This window comes from Papaver somniferum, unplaced genomic scaffold (genome assembly GCF_003573695.1).
Source record: "Papaver somniferum cultivar HN1 unplaced genomic scaffold, ASM357369v1 unplaced-scaffold_12, whole genome shotgun sequence".
NCBI lineage: Eukaryota > Viridiplantae > Streptophyta > Magnoliopsida > Ranunculales > Papaveraceae > Papaver > Papaver somniferum.
In genome coordinates this window covers 881,829-903,819 of record NW_020621047.1, presented here as the reverse complement: position 1 = coordinate 903,819, position 21,991 = coordinate 881,829, and the positions used below count along the sequence as shown (strand labels likewise).

Genomic DNA, 21,991 nt, shown 5'->3' with positions numbered 1-21,991 from the left:
GTCGGCATCAGAAGTCTTTAGGAAGACTTATACCATCCTCGGTAATGTTAACATCCCAAACAATTTTGGGAGATGGAAATTTCATAAGTTCAGTCATCAATTGTTTTTCCTCTCCCCACTTGATTTACAGAAGCTACCGCAGGTCCACCAACACTCGATTCACCCTCTGCAACCTCGTACACTGCGTCTCTAAGCATGGCCAAAATCGATTGTTGATCAAATTGTAAAAGCTTTTGTCCTATGATGGTTTCTGCTTTAGAGCCTCCATTGCCGAAACAATGCACATTTTTTTTTATAGGGAACGCTCCTTTGTTGGTCACAAAAGTGATTTCAAATAGATTTCGAAACTGGCTAATATCAAATTCTTTACCGATCAAAAAAAAATTGCACCTTCCCTTGTTGCCCTTAGGCGCCGCTTATCTTGTTTCTCATTTTTCTTTTTTTAATAAAATTTTAACCTTTTTCAGTCAAAAAAAAAAAAGTATTCTTTTTCGTTATGATTTTACTATTCTTTGCAGTATAGTTAAGATTCTAATTCTTGTTATAATGACTGAAATTATCTGAGTTGTAAGTTGTCACCCTTCATTTTGGGAAAGGGTTATAATATATGTAATAGAAAGAATCAAGGCCAGGGTGTAGTGAAAATTAATCGACAATCAAATAGTAAAAATCTCTCACATGGAATGGAACAGACATAACAAAGACACATCTACTTTTAGACAAGTTGGGCGTCCAGTGGTAATTGCTGGGGCATACGGCTAGCCAATAGTGTGATAGAAATCACTGTCTGTTTCTATGGAGGAAAGAGGTGATCACAAATGAATGGAGGAGAGTGGATTCATAGATATTATTGGTTGACTTGGTGAGCCATCGAAGACTCATTTTAATCCACATTCATATTTCATAGTTTTACTTGTAAACACTTTCGCATTTCTCACAAAACAATATCTTCATTGTTTTCTATCTTCTTGATTTCTTCATTATGCCTTTGGAAACGGTTCTTCTTGTTACCGGGGTCTCTGAAATCATTAAAAGGATAATACCCGTTATTACTAAACAGATCACTCATGCTTGGGGTTTAAAAGACAACTTAAGAAAGCTTAGGGATACCTTGGAGTCAATTCAAGCTCTACTTGCTTCTGCCGAGGAAAAACAAGTTAATGATCCTACTGCCGGACTTTGGTTGAGAAGGCTGAAAGATGTTGTTTATGATGCAGACGACGTTATAGATGAGTTTTCTTACCAAACCATGCGTTCTCGTGAACACAAGGTACAAGCTCTTGTATCATCCTCCAACCCACTTTTGTTTCGATTCAAGATGGCCAATAAAATTCGAACCATCAATAAAAAGTTGGATGAGATTTTCAAAAACGGTGAGAGGTATCGGTCGCAAATTACTAGTAGTTCCCAAAACAATCCGACAAGTGTTTTTCAAAGTAACAGGTTAACCTCATCCCTTGGTGGTACTGATTCAATATTCTTAGGGAGGGAGATTGCAAAATCAGACATAATAAAGATATTGATCCACAAGTCGTCACCATCATTACCGTCGTCATCATCTGGGATTTCTTCTCAACCGGAGAGTGTATCCGCTTTATCCATAGTGGGTATGGGTGGACTGGGTAAGACTACGGTAGCTCAAATGGTCTACAATGATGACTCAATCATGGGAAACTTTAAGCTAAGAGCTTGGGTATGTGTCTCTCATCCTTTTGACATCTTTAAGATTTTAAGAGGTGTCATCGAGTCGATTACTAGAAACAAATGTGAGAATCCATCAAATGTCGACGTACTGGCAAACCAAGTCAAGGAAAAATTGACCGGTAAGAAATATTTGCTAGTGCTAGACGACTTGTGGAATGAAGCTGTTACAGATTGGGAAAATCTGAAGAACTACCTAAGCTATGGCGGCGTCGGCAGCAAGATATTAGTCACTACACGCAGTCGAAATGGCGGCAACTTGGTGGTGATGTTCATGATCTTGAAAAGTTATCAAAAGATGCTTGTTGGTCCATTATTGAGAAGAAAGTATTGTCCCGGGGTGGAGCAGTATTGACAGATCCAGAAATGATTAGTATTGGCAAGAATATAGCAGAAAAATGTGACGGTCTACCCCTTGCAGCGAACTTACTTGGAAGTTCAATGTGTTCCAAAAGAGAGAAAAGCTATTGGCGGTCAATCGTAGACGACATTGATAGATTGCAAGGTACACCTGAACATGAAAAAGTCATTTCAATATTAAAACTGAGCTATGATAATTTATCGCCTCCTTTGAAGCAATGTTTTTCATACTGCTGTATTTTCCCGAAAGATTGGAAAATAGAAAGAGAAATGTTAATTCGATTATGGATGGCAGAAGGATTCCTTTCGCCATCTAGCAGAGGAGAAAATATATCTCTTGAAGATATTGGTAATGAATATTTTGAGTATTTGTTGTGGAGTTCGTTCTTCCAGGATGTGGAGAAGTATCATGAGTCGGGTGACATTTGGAAATGTAAGATGCATGATTTGGTGCATGATCTTGCAACGAGTGTTGTAGATCCTAATGAATTTAGAATTGCCAAGGTAAGAGATGACAAGGAAGAAGCCTTACAAGTTCGTCGTTTTCAACTGCTATTTGATGAAGGGAAAAATTTGGCATCTCCTACAGTATTATCAAATGCTGTGAAACTGCGTACAATTGTTGCTCTTGAACCAAAGTATATTTCGCATGTCAGTTCTTTCTTTCAATGTAGGCGTTTACGAGTACTATGTCCTCTCAGTGGCTGGGAATGTGGCTGGCGTGGATGCACACTCTCTTCTAGGAGCATGTCTGCTTCATCGATTTCTAAGCTGAAACATCTGAGGTACCTTGACCTCTCAGACATGGATTTATCTCCTGAGGTATCTTTAAATCATTCTTACAATCTGCAAACACTCATACTGAAATTCTGCAGAAACGTTCCTAGCTGTCTTCTAAATAAGATTGGATCTTTGAAGAGTTTGAGGCATCTTGATATCTCGTTTTCGGATATTAAATCTATACCCGAAAATATTGGGTCCTTGGAACATCTGAGTTTCCTTGATCTTTCAAGAACAAAAATCTCAAAGTTACCGGATTCAATCACTTATATCACCAGTTTAAGGACGTTGAGGTTCCGTAGTTGTTGTAATTTAGATGCCTTACCAAGTGAGCTAGGAGCACTGACACGATTGCGGTGTCTTGATTTGAGTGATACTTCCATCCAAGAATTGCCTGAATCATGCATTAGCAACCTCTGCAATTTGGAGATTGTGAAACTAGGTAGTGTGTGTGAGCTTCCAAAGGAAATTAAGAATTGGCCGAAATTGAGAATTTTTACTCATGAGAGATTTGATGATGTAATGCCTAGAGGTATAGAAAGGCTTACCTGCCTTGAAACATTAAAGTCTTACATGGTTAGACAAGAAACAGAGGTATGTGGAAGTCCCAGTAATAAGAGTTACGGTGGCATTGAAGAGTTAGCAGGCTTAAACTCCCTTGAGGTATTGAAGATCATAAAACTTGAAAATGTGAGAGGTGGAATAGAAGATGGAGAAACAGCAAAGTTAAAGGACAAGCAACATCTTCGAAAATTACATCTGGAATGGGGTTCCACAGGTGGTGATGATGACCAAGTACGGAGTAGTACAAGTGTAAAAGATACTGCGGTGTTGGAGGGTCTCCAGCCTCACTCAAATTTGGAAAAATTGGTAATAGAGGGATTCTCAGGTTTAAAGCTTCCAAAGTGGATGATGGGTTGTTCATTATCTAACTTCCTTCCGAATTTGGTGGGTTTAAGTTTCATAGATTTGGATAATTGTGAGCAGCTTCCAGCTCTGGGCATGCTCCAATTTCTTAGAAGTCTTTGGATCGTCAGAATGAAATCAATCAAGTGTCTGGGTGAAGAATTCTATTATCAACAAGAAAACAGAGAAGAAGAAGAAAGCAGTAGTAGTGATACTTCAAAGAGACCCTCATTATTCCCTTCGCTAGTTTATTTGGATATTTGTGAATTGGAAAACTTAGAAGAATGAGTTGCTCCTCCTCTTTCTTCTTCTTCTTGTTTTCCTTCTCTTGAGAATATATATATCAGAAACTGTAAACGATTGAGAAGCACACCACCGATGACTTCGTTTTCTTCTCTGAAGACATTGCATTTAATGGGTACCAATGATAATGCAGTAAACTCATTATTCTATAGAGGGGGAGGAGAAGGATGTCTGCCCTCTCTCACATCCATTAGAATAAGGGAATCTCCAGATCTAATATATTTACCACCATTGGGCGCACTACTCCAACGCAGTACTCCGAATTTTTGGTCCCTTGAAATTGGGAAATGCTCAAATTTTCAAGGTTTTCGTGATGATGGTGATAATCGAAACAACAACAACAACAACAGTTCTATTCGTTCACTGTGTCTACAAGATTGTCCTGCTTTAACATCTCTACCGGATTTACGATTATGTACTTCTCTCCGGGAATTAACAATCTGGAAATGCGACAAACTGAAGAATAAGGAGTCAATACTCTATGATCATAAGAAGTCCCTCGCGTTTCTTGATGTACTCCAAGTTGATTTCATCCAAAGAGACGAGGGTGTTCCGGATGTCTCTTCTCCGGATGACTTAACTAATTTGATGGAGAAGAAGAAGAAGTAGATTTGGTCGATAGGAACTCATCTCTTCTTCTAGAATTACCAACAGGTCCCTTTTCTCTCCCTCTCTCTGTCTTTATATAAAATGCCATCTTGTTTATATGCGTTAGTAAGTAGTCTTTGCCATATAAATTGCGTTTCTTTGGATCTTTCATTTCCAAATTCTAATTAACTGACATTTAATTCGTCTTCCCTTGGTTGTATGCAAACAAGGTTACTTTGCTTATGAATTTTATTGGTCCACCAGGTTGGTTGGATCGATGGCGAGGAATCAACAAGCAACCAGGCATGCTTCTTAATTTTGCTCTTGAAATTCTGCAAGCAGTGGGTATGCTCCAAAATGAAACTCAAGATGAAAATGATGGATTTTATCAATCACAACCAGAAGAAGAGTATTTGGGTGTCCAGGTATGCTCCAAACTTAGACAACGTATATTCAATTGGTCAGAAATTTCCTCAAAATGTAAATTTTTGAACTGGATTTTGGGCAGTTCGGTTACTTTATATGATGAACAAGTAACCGAACTCGTCTGAAGCTGCAGTTCGGTTGCCATGTGAGATGAATAAGTAACCGAACTCGATTGAAGGTGTACTTCGGTTCCTTTTTCGAAACACGCAGGTTACCGAACTCCATATTAATGGAAGTTCTGACATACAACGTTATGTTCGGTTGATTCCCAACTAACCGAACTTTACATACAAATAAGTGTATAAGGTTTGGTTGGTTCGGAAACTTCATGTAGCAATTATCTAACCGAACTAGGTTTAATAAGTTCGGTTGTTTCTCAAACTTGAATCTAACAGCATAACCAACCGAACCAAACAAACAAAAAAAATCTGAAGTTCCAGTGTGTAGTTCGGTTATCTACATAAAATACAAAGTAACCGAACACCGTGTTCGGTTTTTCCTATAAAATTTATATGTTACCAAACTCTGTTCCTTTTATTTGTTCGGTTGCTTTGCAACTTGCTTAACCAACCGAACGCGTAGTTCGGTTTTCCCGATAAAATTATCATGTAACCGAACTTATTTGTGATTGCATTGATGTTGTTACATTTCTTGTAGATGGAATCCCCACCTATACCAATGAATGATCAACCTTCTCCGATTGGTATGTTGTTCGAAGATACATCTCATCACTATGCTAATGAGTTAGAATTTGACTAACCTATTGATGTGAAGAATTGGGCTAGAGAACATGCCAAGAGAGTCAATTGCGTCTTGGTTTTGAATGGAAAAGAAAGCAACACTCGTTTAGAAATGGTTTGTGAGAGAAGTGGAGATCCCAATGTTAGTCACAAGAGGAAGGTTTATGAGTATAAAGGAAAGACGACGAGGAAGAACACAACATGCTCAAAGAAAATCAAATGTCCGTTCAAGCTAGTATTTAGCAAGAGCAAATTAACGAAGAAATGGTTTCTAGCTATGGATAAGGTGGTAGGTCGTCATAACCACCCTCGTCCGGATGATCTTGAAGGGCATGCAATGTCCGCAAGGCTCACTCATCAAGAAATGGAAAAAATAGCCGCGTATAGGAAATTGTGTATTCCACCTTCCACAATGTTATAGAAATCACTGTCTGATTTTAATGTTATAGAAATTACTAAATGTCTGCATTGTTCGGTATTTTGCTGCCTCCCTAGGAGTTTAATCGTAACAGTCTTCCCATATGGTAAACTGTTGGTTTTCTTCATTGCACTCCAAAAGGAAATCACAGTCCATGAAATCTTTGTTCTTCGGATACTCTGTTGATTTATAAAACGAATGACCCATTATGTTATGATAGATTCGAACCTTAACGGATTGAGAGACCATTTATCCGGTCCATATCCAGAACCTCTTTGGCTGTCTGCATCAAACGATTGGTATATTTGGAATTCAAATTGTGTAATTTTCACACAATTTATCAACAATTAGTTGTGCTGGAGTAATATGGGTCTCTTGAGACATGTAATTCAAATTTCGCTACTCCACACACTGAGTGGTTCAACCATATTTGCAGAATCACTTCCTCCTCTTCTTCCTCAACCATACCTGCCTAAATTTTCCCACTCTTACAAGATATAAAGGTTTTCCAGTTTCCAGATCTAGGATCTGAGCCATTCATCCCTTCTTGCGGCGTGGGCTTGCTGCTTGTCAGACTATCAGTAACTTCACTACCAGAAGAAATGCCCCCATTCACTATGGTTTTGAAAGACAAACATCTACCGTATGCTGTTTTGACTTGCCAAAGTTAAAATCTTCCTGCTGATGTAGTTAGTTACCCTTCAATGCACCACCCCCTTCTATACATTGATTCTTGCTCTCTGAATTTCTAACCACAGTAAGCAAGACTTTCAACTTGTGCCTCCAATTCTGCTTTCCTATTTAAGCCTGCTTGAAGAGCTTCGTCAGCAGTTCCTGGTTCATTATGCGCAGCAGCTTTTGCTGTCCTCTTTAAGGCTGCTTGAAGAGCTTCGTAGGGCAGTTCCCGGTTAATCATGTGCAGCAACTTGTACCTCCAGTTCAGTTATCGGCTTCAATGCTGTGTGAAGACCTCCCCCGATATGAATCTCCAGTTATTGTCTGATGTTCAGAATTCCAACATTTGGTTCCTTGGTAGCCTGGGATGATGATTCCTCACCCAAAATTTTCCTGTCTTCTCACTAAATCAGGGTTCATTGGAGTTGCCATTGGTTTCACTTTAGCTTGATTTTTCTACATAATTACAATGGACTCAAATGTTATTTTCCACTTCTGTAAATGAAGAAATGAGAATCAAACAAACAAACAAACATATTAAGCAGTTAATGAACTTACCTTTTTCCTTTTTTTTTTACATCTTCAGATTGTTTGCAATCTTTAAAACACCCAATTCCTTAAAACATACACAAGAATTAAAACCTAACAAAAATGTAAGAAAAGAATCAAAATGTGTGAAAGAGAAATTAGGGATTTTATGGAAATGGTGTCTTATTATCTTCTAATGTTGTTTCCGAGCTTCTTCATACGAGTTACCTTGGGCCACGATGATGAGAATTTTTTTGTATTTCTAGGGTATGAAGAGAAAGAAAAAATTGAATTTGATTTGTGTTGACGGCCTAAGATTCAGAATCTCTGTATAATACAATTTCGATTTTTTAGTGTGATTTAAGGTTTCAAATTTGAATCGACTGGAATCTTTTTGGAGCCAACTTCGACTGAAGGAGAGAGAAGAGAATTTCAGTCCAAGGGTTTGTTTGTTTTCGACTTTTCCGTCCTTGCTGGTGTAAGCATAATACTTTGATTCTTTGAACCCTTTTTGTGGTGCTTAAGAGCAACTGCAACGGACGAGTAAACACAAATTTTCGGAGTGGGCTGGCGTAGTGGGACAGACCATCGATCAAAATTTGATCAAAGAGTAAAATCCAGACCAAATTTGGTCTGCGATCAGGACCAAATCCAAATATAGTCGGGCGTTGATATAATCTCCGCTACACATCGGGTGTTGATATAATCTCCGCCATTCATCGGGCGTTGATATAATGTACGCCTGAAACGGGGCGTTGATATATTGTACGCCTGAAACGGGGCGTTGATATAATGTACGCCCGATGGGGTGTTGGTAAAGACAACGCGCGAAATGGGGTTCATATACTTAACGCCCCACTTTCACAAATTTATGAAACTTACATGGGGCGGGCTTTATACCTCCGCCCCATTTTTTTTTTTTGTTTCTGAAGCGTATACTATACCAACGCCCCACTCGCGCGTTATCTTTACCAACGCCCCATTCGGGCGTTATCTTTACCAACGCCTGATCCCAGGCGTAATGTTTATCAACGCGCGACCAAATATACTCTTTTCCCACTACGCCATATGACGGACTAAACCCAAATTTGGTCTTTTTTTTTAATCTTTGGTCTTTGGTTATTCTCGCACCACTGTGGACGCTCTAAAGAGCTGATTGACTTGTGGGCCTAGTTTAAATCTTCCGAACCTTAGGGCAATTCCAATGCGACGAACAAACTCAGAGTTTGTTCATTTTGCTCTCACTATGGAATGAACAAATCAAGAAAATGGAGCATCAGGCGCGCATTTATTGTAAGGACGCGCGAGCAAAGAAGAAACGCGGGCGTCACTAGCACAATCGCGGGCGTTCCTATCAAAATCTCTGGCGTTTCTACCATGAACGCCCACTGCAAATTCGGTTATTTTACTAATATTTTTCTCACTTTATCCTATTTTATCTCACTTCATCCTATTTTATCTCACCAAAATATTATATTTTATATTTTAACTTTATCCTACAAAGCATTTTATATTAAAGAAAAATACTAGTGGGGCCCTAGAAAACAAAATCTGTTCATTTTGCCCTGTTTTACTACAGTGAAGAAACCCGTTTGACCATCCACGGGGCTCAACAAAATTTTGAGTTTGAACATTATCATAAAAACTACTCTTAGGTCCCCCTCTAGTAATTATTTACGAGATAATTCTCGGTCAACTTAGTATTATTTTGGAGATCATAATCATGTTAGAGTTATATAAAAAATGTACTATTTTTTTTTTTGTAGTTCTTGCCATCTCGAATAGGTTTATTGCTAAGATTTTTTCCCATTTCAACATATTAAAATTCGGTTTTCAAGTTCAAAACATAAAAGATTTTTTTTTTTCCGAAAATGCTTAACAGATTGCAGCACCGAGATCCAAGACAGAAAATCTTAATGCCAATGGTATTGTGGTGGGGGAGGGATTTGCAGTAATCACATATTATAGTTGCAACTGGTATAAAATATAGTCCAACATCACTAGATTTCCCGGATTTGTAAAGTGTAGAAGCCTTTAGGCAACGCTAAGCTTGTACGTATTTTGTTCGATATTTGTTAGGCCCATAGAATTTAACATGGTACTAGAGATGAACGATTTTTTGGGATCATTGTTTTTTTGGGGAGCTTATTTTGGGTAAAAACATTAGAAGGAAACTTAGGTCACCCCATATCTATAATTAATACCTAAACTACCCCCATATTTAATTTTAAGTTCTGATTAGTGAAATGCTTAGTGAAGTTATTTTGTTAAAAATAATTAGTGAGATTAAATTAAAAGATTGGTTTTTTATTAGATGAGTAGAATTATTGAGAGAGTATAGTTAGAGAAGATGAAGGAGAAAAACATGAAAAATAATTTTTTTTTCCAATTCACTAACTTTGAGTATTCAAGTGATGAAAACTCATCTGATTCTTCATCTCCATCCTCTCCTAGAATATTTGTAAACCTTCAAAATGATCCGGATTTGGCTTATTTCTTAGATGGTGATTGTATTCTTCCCCAAAATGAAACTCAAGATGAAAATGATGGATTTTATCAACCACAACCGGAAGAAGAGTATTTGGGTGTCCAGGTATGCTCCAAACTTAGACAACATATGTTCAATTGGTCAGAAATTTCCTCAAAATGTAAATTTTTAACTGGATTTTGGGCAGTTCGGTTACTTTATATGATGAACAAGTAACCGAACTCGTCTGAAGCTGCAGTTCGGTTGCCATGTGAGATGAACAAGTAATCGAACTCGATTGAAGGTGTAGTTCGGTTGCTTTTTCCAAACACGTAGGTTACCGAACTCCATATTAATGGAAGTTCTGACATACAACGTTATGTTCGGTTGATTCCCAACTAATCGAACTTTACGTACAAATAAGTGTATAAGGTTCGGTTGGTTCGGAAACTGCATGTAGCAACTATCTAACCGAACTAGGTTTAATAAGTTCGGTTGTTTCGCAAACTTGAACCTAACAGCATAACCAACCGAACCAAACAAACAAAAAAAATCTGAAGTTCCAGTGTATAGTTCGGTTATCTACATAAAATACAAAGTAATCGAACACCAAGTTCGGTTTTCCCTATAAAATTTATATGTTACCGAACTTTGTTCCTTTTATTTGTTCGGTTGCTTTGCAACTTGCTTAACCAACCGAACGCGTAGTTCGGTTTTCCCGATAAAATTATCATGTAACCGAACTTATTTGTGATTGCATTGATGTTGTTACATTTCTTGTAGATGGAATCCCCACCTATACCAATGCATGATCAACCTTCTCCGATTGGTATGTTGTTCGAAGATACATCTCATCACTATGCTAATGAGTTAGAATTTGACTTACCTATTGATGTGAAGAATTGGGCTAGAGAACATGCCAAGAGAGTCAATTGCGTCTTGGTTTTGAATGGAAAAGAAAGCAACACTCGTTTAGAAATGGTTTGTGAGAGAAGTGGAGATCCCAATGTTAGTCACAAGAGGAAGGGTTATGAGTATAAAGGAAAGACGACGAGGAATAACACAACGTGCTCAAAAAAAATCAAATGTCCGTTCAAGCTAGTATTTAGCAAGAGAAAATTAACGAAGAAATGGTTTATATCTATGGATAAGGTGGTAGGTCGTCATAACCACCCTCGTCCGGATGATCTTGAAGAGCATGCAATGTACGCAAGGCTCATTCCTCAAGAAATGGAAAAAATAGCCGCGTATAGGAAATTGTGTTTTCCACCTTCCACAATGCTTCGCTTATTAAAGTAAGATAACCCGGGTAACGTATCATCTTTGTACACCATTTAAAATGCAATTGAGATGATTAAAAGGAATGAATGGAAGGATAGAAAAGTAATACAACATTTTTTTTTGGCTCAAGAGAAAGGCTACGCGGTTCAAAAGAAGGTAGGTCCGGAAGAAGAAATAACTCATCTCTTCATTGCCCATCCGAAGAGTGTCCAATTGGCTCAATCCTTCTATGAAGTTCTTATAATGGATTGCACTTACAAGACAAACAAATACGACATGCCATTGTTGAACATTGTTGGTCGTACGTCGACGAAGTCACCGTTTACCGTTGTTTTTTGTTTTCTAAAGGACGAGCAAGAACCAAGTTACACTTGGGCGTTACAACAAGTGAAGGCGATCTACCGAGATGATGAGATCCCCGGGGTTATCGTTACGGACAATGACGTAGCATTGATGAACGCAATAGAGAAAGTCTTCCCATTAGCACATAATATGCTTTGTACATTTCATATATGGTGCAATGTGATGAATAGGTGCAAGCCTCACCTTTTTCCACCTAAGAGGATAAGATTGGAAGAGATTAGTAAGCTACCGGAAGATAAAAAAGCGTATGCAAAAGAGGCATTTGATAAACAATACACCATCAATCATGCTAAATGGGTTGCCTTCTCCGGGGAATGGGAGGCATTGACTTGGTCTCTCACCTATGAAGAGTATTATATTAATATTGCCGAATTTAAAGAACATTGGTCTAGCCCCGAATATCCGGAGGATATAATAACGTATGTGGTGGAGCAATGGTTGGAACCGCACAAAGAGCGCTTTGTTTATGCTTTTACCAACAACTATAAACACTTTGAGAATCAAGCGACAAGTTTGGTAGAACGTCTCACCACCGGTTGAAGAAAAATCTCTTTGGGTGTGTCGATAATTTTGTGGTTGTGTTCAACGCAATGGAGAGTTACTTTAACCGCGATATTGAGAGAATTAAAGAGAAGTTCCAAAAAAGCCGCATCATGAAGTACACAAATATTGTAGACAAAGGTGGTAACATCAAGAATATGGCGGACCTTCGGTTATTCAAGGGACTCCACTATAATGTTTCACATGCTTGCATCAAGAGGTTAATGGTTGAGGTGCATTTGATTAACATATGGGGAACCAAGCCGGACGAGTTGTGTGTTTGCAACATGATGAAGTCTATGGGACTCCCTTGTCGCCACATGATAGCTAAGTATGAACATGGCATAATCCCTTTAAGAGATATTGATCCACATTGGCAACACTTAAGTTTTGTCCCTCCTCCAAAGGGCGATGTCGGTGAAGAGTTTGGTGACAATGAAATGGGAAGAGTGGTTACCGAAATGTACCGGAACATGAACAAACTCGAAAGGAAAATCTTTTGGGATGACATGCGGCCTATCGTTTTTCCGCACACTTCGGAGAATGTGCAAGAACCGAGTAAATGCAAGGGAAGAGGTAGGCCAAAAACCAAAGAAACAAAAAAACAAGTTAGAGAATATGCAAAGGTGTTGGCTAAGACGGCAAGTGAAATTACCCCTTTTACTAGAGATCCTTGTGGGCATGAGCATACCGCGGAGAAGTACCAAGAAGATTCGAAAAAAGGGGAAGGAATATTATTCAAAAGGGCGAGTCAATTGAAAGAAATATGAAGAAAAAATGACCGATGTTACGCTCTCAACCTACTCCGTCGGAACCAAGTCAAGTGAAGCAAAAGGCAATTGATGATACACCAGCTCATGTTGATAAAAGGTACTTGGAAGAGATACCTCCTTACATTAGATATTACGTCATATCCATCAATGATGTCCCTCCGGATGGTAATTGCGGTTTCCACGTTGTTAAGGAACAACTAGTTTCACTCAAGGTGCCAAACTACATGATGATAATGAAATCACTTATATTCGTCAAAGGATGATGATGAAGCTAAAGGAAAAACCGGAATTTTACAAGAGAATGTTGTCCGATGGGGATGATAGCCTCAACATGCAATTCCTTAGGTATCAAATCCGTCTCCACGGGGGCAATCCAATTACAAGGGATCATAGGATGGGCATGCCGATATGTGGGCACTTAATCTCCGACGCATTCAATTGTGTGGTTCACTATTTCTCAAAAGGTGCTAGTTTCACTTACACTCCCAAAACAACCATATGTGTCGAGCAACTTAGACGTAGGAGAATGGTGATTGCGTTGGTTAACAACAACCATTTTGCAGGCCTCCGGTTAGAAGAAAATTGTCCATTGCCTCCGATATGCGCATACTCTTATTGGAATGGATTTAACCCCGACACGATGTTGGGTTGGTGCATTATGTATGAACATAACATGGAGATGTGGAAAGCTTTGGAGGAATCGAACAAAATTATACATGGACATGCAATTTCCCTTGGGATGATTAGATGTACCTTTGGCTAGAATATATGTATGCTTTTGAACATCATCATATGAATGAAAGATTGTGTTTTTTGGTATTTGGTCTTATTTTTGTGTTAGTAGCTCATATTTTGTTGTTTTTCCCAATGCATTTTTTATAGAAGTTCGGTTAGGAAATGAGATTACAACACAATATCGAACTAGTTCATGACATAAGTTAGGAAATGAAAATACATGACGTTGCCAAAATGAAATTACTAAGAACTTAATACCCAAACCGCATTATGAAAAGTCTCTAAGGATGCGGAAATGATCTTCATATTTGAAATCCTTTCCTTTCCATCGTCGCCATTCATTCTTTGACATCATAACGATTTCCTCGTATGTTTCACTCCTAAGTCGATTCCTCGTAACAATCCGATACAAAATCAAAAAATCCACAACTCTTTCTTGAATCCTTTCAAATCGATTGAACAAAGGTAGTTGGTCAAGGTTATCAAAGTTTCATGTCTCGTCGCAGAATTTCTCATGAATTTTCTCCCAAAAATTATTACTCATAACACCATTGACTCTTCTTTCTTCACCCCTCTTTGGAAAGCATAGAACGTAGTTTCTACAAATAGAAAGATCTTCTTCAAGAGTAAATTTATGACTAGGAATTGCCATTTTGATTTAAAGAAATGTTAACCATGAGACACATATATGTATCATTTAGGTGTGTAACGGATATAAAAATAGCCGTTTTTTGAGTCAGATCAAATACCGCCAAGCGGACCTCATCACACTCATTTTCTATATTCCATACCTTGTTCTTTTGACGTTTCAAAACACGAACAACATTTTTATGATCCTAAAAAAACAACATCATATCTTATATACTAATATATATATAAAAGAACAATATATGTCAAAATATAATAAAATGACTGAGAAATCAAAATCTTGATGGTTAAGATTGAACCATACCTTTGTCGCAAAGATCTTGGCAGCCCATGAGTTTTTGTAGCCCATCAATGCCTCCCCACCATCTCTTGGAGTACCATATGTTGGACTCTTTGGCGGCAAACACAAATCCTTATGAGGAATGTATGAATATCTAGCACAAGGCTTTTTAGGCGTCTTTCTAGGTCTCTTTACCACTATGTCTGCCTGTTCCTCCTCTGATTCATCATCATCCTTATCTCCATCCTTGTCTCCGTCTTCCTCATCTTTTTCACCCTCATCATCGCCACCCTCATTTCCTCCTCCTTGAGCTAGTTCATCTTCTCCACCTTGATTATGTTCTTGACTGCTCATCTCTTCCACGATCTCTTCATTAACTTGTTGGATTACGTTGTCAACATTATCTCTATTGACACCATCTTGGATGACAACACCCGGTAATGAACCAACTCCATACTTAGCATTTTTGGTTCCACGCTTATCGACACCTAAGTGTTTTGGGCCTCTAGGCGTGGGAGTTCTCAAATCTTCCGGTAATGGTTGGTTGGATTTCTTACCTTTGCCACTAAACAAAAAAACAAAAGAAATAAAGAATAAATCACGAAAAAAAACCAACTCAAGAAAAAAAAAATTATGTTCCAGGGTAGAGTTCGGTTACTCAATTATTTTTTCGAGAAAACCGAACTCCACATATATATGTAAATAGCCAAGAGTTCGGTTTGTCAAAGTTTTTTGCGAACAAACCGAACATATTGGAACAAGTTCGGTTATATGGGTACTAAACATATAGGGAAAAAAAGAACAGTTCGGTTACATGGCCAATTTTTTTTTTTGTTTTTTTGTAATAACGGTACAGTTCGGTTACATGGAAGTTTTAAACATTTATGCGAAACAACCGAACAAAGGTGCTAGAGTTCGGTAGTGTGGGTACTAGAAATTTTGGGAAAAATCAAACAGTTCGGTTACATGGATTTTTTTTTCCTATTTTTGGAAATATGGCTATAGTTCGGTTACATGGCAGTTCAACAATTTTTTTTGCGAAACAACCGAACTCACGAGTTCGGTAACCTAGTTTTCAATCCTATAAAACCGAACTGTTCTTCGTGTTCTTCGTTTCATGGAGTTCGGTTAAGAAACTAGGGCAACAATAAAAGACGCTCTAACCGAACTAAACACTGTAACTTTAATTTGAACCCTATTTTGATGATTTCTAATCAATTGAATCGATGAAAATCAAATTAAAAGAAATGGGTTTCTCGGGAAATAGCTGTGAATCGGTCCCATGGAAGAATCAGGCTTCTTACTACGTCTATTATACGGAATTATGGATTCACTTGGCTCTTCCACTTCTTTATGAATCTCAAAATCACTTGGCTGATTTGCTAGATGTCCTAATGGGGGACCTGTTCCTGGGAGTCTATTGGTTTTCTTTCGAAGAACCATTCTTATATTCGATTGATTAATCGACGATGAAAATTTTATGAATCGACGATTAATCGATGAACACGATGTTGAAATGGGGGAAGAGGAAAGAAGAAGAGGAGAACAGTTCCACAAAACTGTTTTTTTTTTGTTTTGCGGTTAAGTTATATTAGAATTATGTTTAGGTTTTTGTTTTTGATTAAGTTAGATGTAGTTATTAGGTTAGGGTTAATTTAATTAGGGTAAGGGCCAAATTAGTAATCTCATATGATTTTAGGACATCCCTTAACATTGTAGGATAGGTGGCCTAATAGGACCACGGTCCCCCCAAAAAAACCATGGTCCCCAAAAAATCGTTCTTAGAGACAGGCTTGTAGGTGAATATTCCCAATGATCTCCCATGTAACTATTATTAGGGTCATGGACTTCAACATGGTCTCAGAGCTAGACTCGTATGCGAGCTAGTCTCATGGACTTTAACATGATCGTAAGTGTGCGAGCTAGGCCCATGAACTTTAACATAATCACACCAAGTTGTTGTCATGTACATCACACTATAAGTTGTATGTTCCTCTAAACAAATTGAATATATAATTTGAGGTTAATTGAGAGAGTTGTTGTAATGACCCGTCCTTCCACCGATATTGGCCCAACTTAGCCACCGCGGTTATACGGCAGTGTAGGGTTTTTTAACGGGCATCCCTGCCGTCATGCATCACCAACTTTCCGGGAGGTCACCCATCTCTGGATTGCTCCCTCCCGAGCATGCTTAACTGCAGAGTTTTCTGCCAACTATGGAGCCAATTATGCTGAAAAGTCCTCGGTATAATGTGGACGTTCCTTGTCTCCTTTGAGACCAATATCTGACATAATCGCTCAGCATACTCCCTCACCCGATCATAAGCGAACTATAAACGTAGTTGTATCCCAACTAACACCGATATTGTTCACACTTAACCGCTGCGGTTATCCTGCAGTGTGGAATTTTTAACGACACCACTACGGTTATACAGTAGAAGCTTTCCGAGAAGTCACTCATCTTGTGACTACTCCCGGCCGAGCACGCTTAACTAATAAGTTTTCCCACAACTCAGTCAAGTGAACCCGTCAGGCCTCAGTGTAAGGAAAGGAAAAATCGTTATTTATATTCCATTCGGCCAACCACTGCCGAATATCAGAGTATTACAATACACCACCTTAAATTGGATCCTTCCTCGGCTCCATAATATATTCGCAAGCCCAGATCTCCAACATTCCCTACATCTCATGAGAATCACCTGGACCAACCCCGTCCAGCGTACCTTACCTCCCTCGGCAGGTGACCGGTCGCCGACTCTGATACCATTTGTAATGATCCTTCCCTCCACCGATATTGTCGACACTTAGCCACTGCGGTTATTCGGCTGTGTGGGGTTTTTAACGGGAATCGCTGCAGTCATCCAGAAACAACTTTCCGGGAGGTCACCCATCTCTGGATTGTTCCCTCCCTAGCACGCTTAACTGTAGAGTTTTCTGCCAACTCTGGAGCCAATTGTCCCGAAAAGGTCTCTGTATAATGTAGACATTCCTTGTCTCCTGTGGGACCAATATCTGACATAATCGCCTAGCATACTCCCTCACCCGAGCACAAGCGAACTACCCGTAGTTGTATCCCAACTAACACCGATATTGTTCTCACTTACCCACTGCAGTTATCCAGTGTTAGGAAAGGACAAATCATTATTTATATTCCATTCGGACAACCACTGCCAAATATCGGGGGTCTTGTAATCATTCGTAATGACCCGTCCCTCCAATGCAGTCATCCGGAAGTGTAGGGTTTCCAACGGGCATCTATGCGTTAATCCAGCAGTAACTTCCTGGATGGTTACCCATCTCTGGATTACTCCCGCCCAAGCACGCTTAACTTCAGATTTTTCTGCCAACTCTGGAGCCAAATGTGCTAAAAAGTCCTCGGTGTTAGGAAAGGATAAATCATTACTTATATTCCAAACCACTGCCGAATATCAGGGTATTACAATACCACCACCTTAAATTGGAGTCGTACTGGGCTCCAGAATAGATTCACAAGCCCAGATCTCCGACGTTCCCTGCCCCTCATGAGAAGCACCTGGACCAACTCCGTCCAGCGTACCTTCCCACCCTCGACAGGTGACCCATCGTCGGCTCTGATACCATTTGACCCGTCCGTCCACCGATATTGTCCCCACTTAGCCTCTGCGGTCATCCAGAAGTGTATGGTTTTCCACTGGCATCACTGCGGTAATCCGACAGTAATTTCCCAGATGGTCACCCATCCCTAGAGCCAAATGTGCTGAAAAGGCCTCGGTGTTAGGAAAAGAAAAATCATTACTTATATTCCGGCCAACCACTACCGAATATTGGGATATTCTAGTTGTGGTTGAAAGATGAACAAAGGTCGAATTCTAGAGATTTTAGTCCTACTTGAGAGAATATAAACCAATATAATTTGTTATTTTTTCCGCATATGAAATGGGGGGAGCGATCAGTACTTACTCTGAAATCCTACAAATAAACCTATCTGTCGCTCTCCCCTTGACTCCCCTCATTCTCCATTGCTTCATGAAACCCTACATCAAATGAACGAAAAACATTCTTCTTACGACAACGAAACTAAAATATCTTCTTGTTTTCATCATGTTGTGATCTCTTTTTTCTTTCTCACCATTTCTTCCTTGAATTCGCACTTTCTTATATTTTGATAAGATTATTTGTGGGTTTTGTATTAATTTGTAGGGATGATTTTCACTGAAAAATGTATGATCTATACTACAATACCCTAACCTTATTTTCTATTTCGTTGTTTCTATTTTACGATTTTCTCTTCATTCATGATTTCATCATGTGTTGTTGGGCCGACCGACCAGAGGGCCCCGAATAGAGGGAGTCCCTTTTATGGCCATTTTATTTTTGTAAAATGAAACATAACGCAAAAGTGCAATTTGATAAAAAGAATGTAAATGGTTTGGTGTGATCAAAATTTTGATTACTTTTTCATTGGAAAAAATTGTCCATCCTTTTTAGTCCAATTACTATAACTCTTTATGCATCCTGTTTTTCAGGGGTATTATTGGCAGGTAAACTAAAATATAACATATCTAAAAATCCGTGCCTCAGAAGTTTACAATTTTTATCTCGTTGGAAAGACTTTATATAGATATACACAATGACTACAAATAACAATATCAAATTTAGAGTTTTTACGAGAAATTCGGAGGTGTTTATCTTTTCAGGCACAATTTTTGAAAATTAAATAGATAACCATTATGCAAACCACCACAAAAGATGCACATATTCATGAATCCTCTATATTTTTTTGCGAAGACAGAAAGAGGCTCGAGGAAAGAAAAAAACAACAGGAATTTGAATAAACAAAGTTAGGTTAAAAATCTCTAACACACGATGTACAATTGATTTGTTATTGTCACTAAAATTCTCAAAGTGAAGCAAATACAGAGATGACAGATAAACTTACCTGGTCAAGAGGATAAATGTGAGGTTCTTCTTCATGTAAAATGATGATTAAGAATGGCGACGGTCGGTTTCATTGAGAGGAAAAGAAATTTTTTGACATCAAATGGTAATACGAACTTTGTCGACGTAACCGATGATAATAAATCTGTCGATTTTGGGTAACACATTAAGAGTTTGGTCTGGGACATTTGATGAGAGTGGATAAAAAGGGTGTATTCTTAGCCACGATTTATCTCTTTCATTCTTCTATATTTTTGAGCAATGGAAGTCGTTGATGGATTAAAAACTCAAGCAAGAGCGGTCGGATGTTTCAAAAACCATTTCTTTTTGTAAAATAGATTCTAAACTCAAAAGACTCATAATACATCCATGAAAGGAACTCGAGTGATTTTGCAGTACTTATTTTCTTTATTTCATCTCTCTGTTTTTGTTATAGGATTTTAGCTTCAAATCTCCATGGAAATTTGACAATGCAATTCCAAGTGAACAGAGGTAACTAAATAAGATTTCAAAAATACACCTTAATAAGTTACGATATAGGTATATTTCAGAAGATTTGTGGGTTATGTATGTTTTTCCTACTTTGCTATTTTTTTTTTTATATATCAGTTAGCGTAATTATCGTGGTTTCTTTATCATGTTCTTATAAATTGAAGCCTTAAAAATAATCATGCAACAGAAATGAGGGTTTGCGCCTTTTCAATTAGTCAACTAGCTGTGTTTTAATTTTGTGAATGAGAGTATTACGATATACCAGTTGCAACCAGGTTAGGTATTTTAACGATACATGTATTATCTGCTTTTAATAATATTTCATTCTATATTTTTCCATCCTTATTAGGGGTTTCTAAATTTACATACTCTTAGACTTATGATTCTTTGTTGATTATTGGTTTGTGTAGGTGTTGCTTCCGTCCTCCTGTGTTGGACATAACATCATGTTGGATATTTTTAAGATTGTTTGCCGCTATTCGGGGGATTCCATTCAAACTTGAATAGACGCGTCTCTCCCATAAGCCACCATTAATGGATTTTGGAACGTCTGTTGATGATGAAAAGGCATTATTAATAGGAATGAATATCCCTATAAATAGTGAAGGAATTCTCCCATTCTCATCAATCAATTCAATTTGTTTTCTCTCTTTTTAAAGCATCGTCAGAAACCCCTCTCTTGTGTTCTTGGTTGGGTCAAGGGGTGCAAACCTTGAATCCAATTTCTCTGTTGTAGGGCTTTCATTGTATCCTAAAGGCATTATTTCGCATACCTGTTGCAATCGCCAATTGATATTGGGAGGGTAGAAATAATCGTCTAAAAGAAATCTATTCGAGCCTTGAAAGTCGGGAGTACAACAATTTCTTTTCTGTTTATTTCATCCTATATTTGAACCCACTTTCCAACACATCAATCATCAGCCTACCGTTTACGATTGTTACATGAATATCCGGATGTTTGCAGGTAAACATGGTAGTTCAACGCGCGCCATGTACAGGGGCGTCTCTGACATTTCGAACGTGTTATGATGCAAAAATATTTTTTTCCCGTTAGGTGTTTTCTTAATGAAATTTACCTTATATAACATTGAAATGAAGGAATTTATAAGCCACAAGTTATTACATAGTTAAGTTGTACCATAAAACTATTACATAGTTCAGCTTTACCATAAAACATTTGAAATGAAATGCCTTTGGATAAACGGTAAAGAACATTAAGAAGTACAGAACCTTGTGATTAGAAACGAAGACAAACACATTTTGACAAATTTAAGTGTAGTTGCATAAAACCACAAACTACATCCAAGGGTGGAGAAGATAAACTAAAACGAATAGAAATGCATACTCAAACATGAACACAAGGATATACGTGGTTCGGCATGATTACCAACGTCCACGGGGTGAAAGGATGATTGATATTACTTATCGTTTTAGGTTACAAAGTGTGCTCTCTTCCTTTCTCAAGTGTAATGCCTCTCTTCTCTCCATTTTTTCACCTCCCTCTCACTCTCGACAAGCCCTTATATTTATAGGCCATAGTCGAGATACAACGAAGTTACATTGTTGGTCACAATACATCAACTCTGTTGTTCCCTATCGGCCCTATCTTAGTTACTCGCCCGTATTTCTGGTGCTGCCGATGGAATCTTGGTCTTTGACAGCCTTTCGCCCGAGGCCGAGTCCTTGGTACTTGATTAGGCACGATATCGCCCTTCTTCCTTGTCGTCCCCTTGGTTTTGACCAGTTTACTTTGCTTGACTAAGTACTCCTTGCTCGTCCGTTACTCCTGTCAGATGATAAGGGTCACGTCACATCCGACAACTGTAAGGCCATCACGTCCGACCCAAGTGACTCCTTGTTCTTCGCGCCACCTGAGTCTATTCTGTGCTTCACCTTTCTTCATTCCTTGGTGTATCCTAGCCTAGGATCTTGCCACATATCCCTGTGGATTATTTACACCTACATTTATTCCCATTATTCCGCTCGTGTTCTTGGAACGAGGGGAAGAAAATCGTTCCACCTTCCCACGTCCTTGGGCATGCCGTGAATCCCGCCATGCAGTTCCCCACT

At 38.6% G+C, this 21,991-nt stretch overlaps 2 protein-coding genes across 2 annotated transcripts; both read left to right on the top strand.

Moving 5' to 3' along the window:
- Nucleotides 1-982: 982 nt before the first annotated feature.
- On the top strand, nucleotides 983-2,056 carry LOC113330933 (disease resistance protein RGA2-like). The gene has a single exon (XM_026577723.1). It carries the CDS (start codon nucleotides 983-985, stop codon nucleotides 2,054-2,056), a length of 1,074 nt encoding a protein of 357 aa, XP_026433508.1.
- On the top strand, nucleotides 2,041-6,421 carry LOC113330941 (putative disease resistance protein RGA1). Its single transcript, XM_026577735.1, has 3 exons — nucleotides 2,041-4,704; nucleotides 4,903-5,063; nucleotides 5,722-6,421. The coding sequence occupies exon 1, from the start codon at nucleotides 2,068-2,070 to the stop codon at nucleotides 4,033-4,035; it is 1,968 nt and encodes a 655-aa protein (XP_026433520.1). The 5' UTR covers nucleotides 2,041-2,067; the 3' UTR covers nucleotides 4,036-4,704; nucleotides 4,903-5,063; nucleotides 5,722-6,421.
- Nucleotides 6,422-21,991: the final 15,570 nt, after the last annotated feature.

Coding starts and splice junctions, on each gene's coding strand:
- LOC113330933 (XM_026577723.1), top strand. CDS start 983: ATGCCTTTGGAAACGGTTCTTCTTGTTACCGGGGTCTCTGAAATCATT.
- LOC113330941 (XM_026577735.1), top strand. CDS start 2,068: ATGATTAGTATTGGCAAGAATATAGCAGAAAAATGTGACGGTCTACCC.